General features: G+C 48.6%; 1 protein-coding gene across 1 annotated transcript in view; it reads right to left on the bottom strand.

Moving 5' to 3' along the window:
• Positions 1-4,054: 4,054 nt before the first annotated feature.
• myo1eb (myosin IEb) overlaps positions 4,055-7,500 on the bottom strand; it is a 28,302-nt gene continuing 24,856 nt past the window's right edge. The window contains exons 23-27 of the mRNA XM_076078397.1: positions 7,437-7,500; positions 7,289-7,363; positions 7,021-7,210; positions 6,736-6,911; positions 4,055-4,131 (exon numbers count right to left, since the gene is read on the bottom strand). The exon at positions 7,437-7,500 is cut by the window's right edge and continues 94 nt beyond it. Coding sequence (XP_075934512.1) covers positions 4,055-4,131; positions 6,736-6,911; positions 7,021-7,210; positions 7,289-7,363; positions 7,437-7,500 — 582 coding nt within the window. The remainder of the gene's footprint in view (positions 4,132-6,735; positions 6,912-7,020; positions 7,211-7,288; positions 7,364-7,436) is intronic.

Raw genomic sequence — 7,500 nt, 5'->3', positions numbered from 1 at the left:
ATCACGAACAGGACCGGTGACAAAGGGCAGCCCTGGCGGAGGCCAACACCCACCGGGAACGTGTCTGACTTATTGCCGAGAATGCGGACACAGCTCCTACTGCAGTCGTACAGAGACCAGATCGCCCGTTGTAACGGGTCCGGCACCCCATACTCCCGCAGCACCCCCCACAAGACCCCCCGAGGGACCCGATCGAAAGCCTTCTCCAAGTCCACAAAGCACATGTAGACTGGTTGGGCAAACTCCCAGAGCCCCTCCAGTAGTCCTGCGAGGGTAAAGAGCTGGTCCACTGTTCCACGGCCATGACGGAATCCGCACTGCTCCGCACAAGCGGTCGGAGCCTCCTTTCCAGCACCCTGGCATAAGCCTTCCCCGGGAGGCTGAGTAGTGTGATACCCCGGTAATTCGAGCACACTCTCCGGTCCCCCTTTTTGAAGATGGGAACCACCACCCCGGTCTGCCATTCCATGGGCACTGATCCCGACCCCCATGCGACATTGAAGAGGCGTGTCAGCCAGGACAGCCCAACTATGTCCAGCGCCTTCAGCATCTCAGGGCAGATCTCATCCACCCCCGGCGCCTTGCCACCAAGGAGCTTTTTAACTACCTCAGCGACCTCTGCCAGGGATATGGGTGAGCCTCCCCCTAGGTCCTCAGGCGCTGCATCCTCTGCAGAGGACATGTTGGTCGGGTTTAGGAGTTCCTCAAAGTGCTCTTTCCACCGCCCGACGATGTCCTCCGTCCGGGTTAGCAGTTCCCCCCCCCCTGCTGAGAACAGCCTGGGGTAAGCCCTGCTTTCCCTTCCTGAGCCGTCGGATGGTTTGCCAGAACCTCCTTGAGGCCAACCGAAAGTCCTTCTCCATGGCCTCCCCGAACTCCTCCCATGCCAGAGTTTTAGCATTCGCGACCACCGCAGCTGCAGCCCTTCTGGCCTGCCGATACCTATCAGCTGCTTCAGGAGACCCCTGGGCCAACCAGGCCTTGAAGGTCTCCTTCTTCAGCTTGACGGCTTCCCTCACCTCCGGTGTCCACCACCGGGTTCTCGGGTTGCCGCCACGACAGGCACCGATGACCTTCCGGCCACAGCTCCTAGCGGCCGCGTCCACAATAGAGGCTTTGAACATGGTCCACTCGGATTCCGTGTCCCCAACCTCCCTCGGGATGTGTGAGAAGTTCTTCCGGAGATGGGAGTTAAAGACCTCCCGGACAGGGTCCTCCGCCAGACGTTCCCAGTTTACCCTCACTACACGTTTGGGTTTACCGGGTCTTTCCAACCGGTTCCCCTGCCATCTGATCCAACTCACCACCAGGTGGTGATCAGTTGACAGCTCTGCTCCTCTCTTCACCCGAGTGTCCAAGACATACGGCCGCAAATCAAATGATACGATTACAAAGTCGATCATTGATCTCCGGCCTAAGGTGTTCTGGTACCAGGTACACTTATGAGCCACCTTATGTTCGAACATAGTGTTCGTTATGGCCAAACCGTGGCAAGCACAGAAGTCCAATAACGAAACACCATTCGGGTTCAGATCGGGCAAGCCGTTCCTCCCAATCACCCCCCGCCAGGTTTCTCCGTCATTGCCCACGTGAGCGTTGAAGTCCCCCAGGACAACTATGGAGTCGGTAGGCGGCGCCCTTTCCAGGACCCCTCCCACCGACTCCAAGAAGGCCGGATACTCCGAACTGCTGTTTGGTGCATAAGCACAAACCACAGTCAGAGCCTTGCTCCCCGCAACCCGTAGGCGCATGGAGGCGACCCTCTCGCTCTCCGGGGAGAACTCCAACACAGCGGCGCTCAGCCGGGGGCTCGTGAGTATCCCCACTCCCGCCCGGCGCCTCTCACCCTGGGCAACTCCGGAAAAGGACAAAGTCCAACCCCTCTCCAGGAGCTTGGTTCCAGAGCCAACGCTGTGTGTGGAGGTGAGTCCAACTATTTCTAGCTGGTATCGCTCCACCTCCTGCACCAGCTCCGGCTCTTTCCCCGCTAGCGAGGTGACGTTCCACGTCCCTAGAGCTAGTCTATGTCGCCGGCGATCGGCATGCCCGGGCCTCCCGCCCGACCCACCGCCTGGTCTGCATAGCACCCGACCCCGATGCGTGTCCCTGCGGATGGTGGGTCCACAGGGTAAAACATAAAATAATATATATTATTTGATTGTACTGAAAATGTATCAAAACTAGATTTTATAGAATGAAATGATATATGTCATCAATTGATACAATTGTTTTAAAAGGAAATAGTGGACTTGGACACAAAAATATGCACATGTACATATAAATATATATGTATGTGTGAATGAAATGAAATAAAGTTATTGATAAATTAATTTAATTACAAGAACTATAACTGATTGAAAATTAGTTATTAGTAACTGATTTAATTAACTGATTATTAATATAGAAAAACAATATTATGAAAAAGATCTATGAATTAATTATTGAATATATGATTAAAGAACTGATTAAAACACTAAACTAAAACCTTTCCAGTATATATACTGAATAGGTTTTAGTTTAATGTATTTATATATATATATATATATATAAATAATCCTGCTGAGCAGGGATTTTAGGGACGGGAGCAGCAAGAGGGGGGCGGGGCGGGAACAGCTGTTGATGCAAACAGGAAGTCCTCTGTAGGGTAGGCCGCACAGTCTAGCCTACGCGGTCCTCAAAGGACGCGGCCCACGTAGACCGCGAAGGCTGGGTCCTCCGAAGGATGCAGCCCCTGAATTGAGACACAGCTTATGAGTTTTAGAATAAAAAGGTTCTATAAACTATGTTAACATAGATTTTACAAATGTTTCCTTTAGGATTTGAAGGCAACACGACCCTCTGGAGGAACAGAACTCTGGGTAATGTAGTTCTTTATTCCTGGTGTTTTTATTCATAAAAAGAAAGATGAAATATTAAACTATAAAGTGATATAAAGCAGTAAGTCTCTTTTCTCATGCGAGGTTCTCTCGGCTGAGTCAGCATTAAATAACCTCTTTAAATGTTTTCATTTTAATCTTTAATTCAGTTATAAACATCTGGACCAATAACAATTCATTAATAAAAAGGTCAGGTATCATTTTAACATCATTATTATTATTAGAAGATGAGTTTTGAGAATATTGGAGACACAAAAGCTCCTGAGGACGGAGACAAAGACCACGTTTACATCCAGCTGAATATGATGTGTGTATTCCTAATAACACGTTTAAATGGCTGATGAAATTAAGATATGTAAGAGCTGAACATGAGGAGCTAACAGATGTGTTCCAGAGGTGGAGGACTTGTTGGACCTCTTTCATTCCTTCACACAGATTCTCTAGAAGATATTTATTCTAATAATAAATAAATGATTAATCGACTTGTTCCATCACTCAGGTTTTTAATGAAATGTTTATGTTTATTGGCTGAAATAAAACAACATTTAGATTCATTTCTATAAAACAAACAGTCGGTCCTGAAAGACACAGAACATTATTTAATTATAATACTTTTATTTTATTAATTATATCTTTTACTTTTTATTCTTTTCAATCACAGGAAGAAAATATTCATTTCATATTTTAAAAGTGTGACATTTAGTTTCTGTTCATCTTTTATCTGGTTGGAAGATATTTATTTTGAACACTTTGTTATATTGCAGCTGTAATAATCACCACAGCCTGTAGGGGGCGCTGACCTCACACCCATGTTAGGTTTCCATTGTAACACTGACGGGACAGTTGATCGAGCTGTTGCTTTAAAAACAACCAGAGATGATCAGAGACTGAAGTCACACGGAACAGTATTACGGGGACATTTAACCTGATTGTACACAGTATTACAGAGACACTTTCAGTCCAGCAGTCAGCAGGTGAATACCAGACCCTGACCTTTGACAGACTGACAGGTGTCATCACTCTGACTGAAATATCCGTGTGTTTGTATATAAGTGAACTTGTAATGTTCAGTTTCCTCTTTCCTGTCAGCTGATGTGTTGAAAGCTCTGGTGACTTCTGATCCCAGCTGCTGTTGCTGCAGGTTGTTGACCTCTGACCCCCCCTCCTGAAGAGGAGGTTTAGATCTTCTCCACATAGTTTCCGGGGAACATCCCCTCTCTGCCCCGCAACCGACCGAACCACCAACCAGATGGATCTGCAGAAGGTTCAGAGACGACGAGTATGAGGACGCAAGATGAGCTGTGATTGGATCGTTGGAGGTTTCCTTCCAGCACCCTTTACAAACTGCACCATCAGACTATTGTCCTTGTGGTTACATACTTGGCCAATAAAGCTGATTCTGATTATCTATTTCCAGAGAAGATCAAGTAATTTTGTCCACTAAACCAAAAGATTATCTAACAAATAAACATCTCATGTAATGTAGTTAACATCATCAAATCCAGTTTAGGTTCAGGACACAGCGGCTAACTCTGTCGTGGAAGTAGCATTTAATCTCTAGTGTAGTAAAGCTAGTTAGCCAGGCATGCTAACATTAGCAGCTTACATAAGAACAGATACATTTATTGTTTAACATCTGCTGTCACTAGTTACTGTTGCTAAGCTGTGATAGGACATGTCATTATAATAAGTAATGACAAACTGATAATAATAATAATAATAATAATAATACTTTCATTCTATATAGCGCTTTTCTAAGTACCCAAAGACGCTTTACATAAAGACAGAGGAGCAAACAGAACAAACAAACAGAACCTTTTGGTAAGAAAGGAAGCTGTAGAAGCTGTGTGGAGTGGGTCCTGTAGTGGAGGGTAGGGTGTGTGGAGTGGGTCCTGTAGTGGAGGGTAGGGTGTGTGGAATGGGTCATGTAGTGGAGGGTAGGGTGTGTGGAGTGGGTCATGTAGTGGAGGGTAGGGTGTGTGGAGTGGGTCCTGTAGTGGAGGGTAGGGTGTGTGGAGTGGGTCCTGTAGTGGAGGGTAGGGTGTGTGGAGTGGGTCCTGTAGTGGAGGGTAGGGTGTGTGGAGTGGGTCATGTAGTGGAGGGTAGGGTGTGTGGAATGGGTCATGTTGTGGAGGGTAGGGTGTGTGGAGTGGGTCCTATAGTGGAAGATAGGGTGTGTGGAATGTGTCCTGTAGTGGAGGGTTGGGTGTGTGGAGTGGGTCCTGTAGTGGAGGGTAGGGTGTGTGGGGTGGGTCATGTAGTGGAGGGTAGGGTGTGTGGAGTGGGTCCTGTAGTGGAGGGTAGGGTGTGTGGAGTGGGTCCTGTAGTGGAGGGTAGGGTGTGTGGAGTGGGTCCTGTAGTGGAGGGTAGGGTGCGTGGAGTGGGTCCTGTAGTGGAGGGTAGGGTGCGTGGAGTGGGTCCTGTAGTGGAGGGTAGGGTGCGTGGAGTGGGTCCTGTAGTGGAGGGTAGGGTGTGTGGAGTGGGTCCTGTAGTGGAGGGTAGGGTGCGTGGAGTGGGTCCTGTAGTGGAGGGTAGGGTGCGTGGAGTGGGTCCTGTAGTGGAGGGTAGGGTGCGTGGAGTGGGTCCTGTAGTGGAGGGTAGGGTGCGTGGAATGGGTCCTGTAGTGGAGGGTACGGTGTGTGGAGTGGGTCCTGTAGTGGAGGGTAGGGTGTGTGGAGTGGGTCATGTAGTGGAGGGTAGGGTGTGTGGAGTGGGTCCTGTAGTGGAGGGTAGGGTGTGTGGAGTGGGTCCTGTAGTGGAGGGTAGGGTGTGTGGAGTGGGTCCTGTAGTGGAGGGTAGGGTGTGTGGAGTGGGTCCTGTAGTGGAGGGTACGGTGTGTGGAGTGGGTCCTGTAGTGGAGGGTAGGGTGTGTGGAGTGGGTCCTGTAGTGGAGGGTAGGGTGTGTGGAGTGGGTCATGTAGTGGAGGGTAGGGTGTGTGGAATGGGTCCTGTAGTGGAGGGTGGGGTGCAGGGGTTAGCAGGTGAAGGCAAGGTTGAAGAGGTGGGTTTTGAGGACTTGTTTGAATGACGATAGGGAGGGAGCCTCACAGATGTGGATGGGGAGGGCGTTCCACAGCAGCTGAGAAGGCCCTGTCACCCCTGATGATAATCATCGTCTAAACTGATCAGTCTCCCGTTAGCTGCTGAGCTAATGTTAGCTGCTTCTCAGTTTGGACGTCCAGATTAATGTGATGAGCCTTAAATATCAATGTGATCAGAGTCTGAAAACATTTAACTATTGTTTACAATCCGTTTACGATCCGCAAGCGTTAGCTTTTGGTTAGCACGTGACTGCTATCTTGCTAGAACATGCAGGCTTTGTGAATTCTGCCAACACAAGAACATTTATTGAATGACACATCAGTCTGTTGATATTTTTGATGGTAAAAGGATGTAGTATAGTAGTAGTACAAGTAGCAGTAGTAAAAGTAGAAGTAGTGCCAGTAGTACTAAAAGTAGTAGATGTAGCAGCAGTACTAGAAGTAGAAGTAATAACAGTAGGGCTAGAAGTGGTGGAAGTAACAGCAGTACTTAACATAGAAGTAGTACTTAAATAAAAGTAGTATCAGTAGTACGAGTACTACTAGAAGTAGCTGTAGTACTAAAAGTAGTAGACGGAGCAGCAGTACTAGAAGTAATAACAGTAGTGCTAGAAGTGGTGGAAGTAACAGCAGTACTTAAATAAAAGTAGTATCAGCAGTACTAGAAGTAGTATGAGTACCACTAGAAGAAGTAGTATGATAAGTAGCATTACAAATGGTAGAAGTAGCTGTATTACTACTAGCAGTAGTTGTAGTAACAGTAGCATAAGTGTTACTAGTAGTAGTAATGGTAATACTTTCAGCAGTATTAGTAGTACCTTCGGTGAGTATCTCCATGACATCATCAGCGTTGAAGCTGAGCTCATCGGTGTCCTGGGCGTCGTAGGCGTACAGAGCCCTGCACTGCGGAGACCGAGGCTTCGGTTTGGGAGCCGGTTTGGGTCGACCTGATCCAGGAAGAGGCTTCACCTCCTTCGACTGCCGCCGCTGAAGTCTGTAGAAAAACACAGCGATGAACCAGAGAACCAGAGAACAGTGTGTACAACCAGAACCAGTTGATACTGGTTGTGACATTATTTAACTGTTACTGCCCGCGGTCTCACCCTGCGGCGCCCTGGTCGGGGACGTTCATGAAGCCCATGTCTTGGTGTTTCTTGGGCTGGTTATCGTGGCGACGCTGGCTCTGGAGCCGGGGCAAACTGGGCTGATCCATGGTAGACTGCTGCCTCAGCAGGGAGCCTCTGGAGGAGGCGGAGCCTCCTCTGGGAGCTCCGCCCCCTCTGGAGCAAGGACCTGAGGAACAAAAACAGATTTATAAGCCAAGGGTTGCTCACGTCTGTGACGTCCTGACGACCGGTTGTGTTCTGGTACCTGAGTTGTACTGGTTGCTGGACGGAGTCTGGCCCCCCATGTAGCGGCTCTTGCGTTTGTCCTTCCTCGTTGGTCCTACAAGTCAAAACAGTCAGGAAGTGAGGGGGAAGCACGCAGGAAAGTTGTGGTTAATTGTGTCAGAACTTACTGGAGTTTTTGGGCAGACCCGGTCCGATGGAGACCTGCAGCACCTTGCTGCTGGGCTTCAGGAT

The sequence above is a fragment of the Anarhichas minor genome, unplaced genomic scaffold, assembly GCF_050575085.1.
Source record: "Anarhichas minor isolate MPS153535 unplaced genomic scaffold, ASM5057508v1 ptg000066l, whole genome shotgun sequence".
Lineage (NCBI taxonomy): Eukaryota > Metazoa > Chordata > Actinopteri > Perciformes > Anarhichadidae > Anarhichas > Anarhichas minor.
The sequence above is the reverse complement of the archived record's forward strand: the minus strand, read 5'-3'. Positions and strand labels throughout refer to the sequence as shown.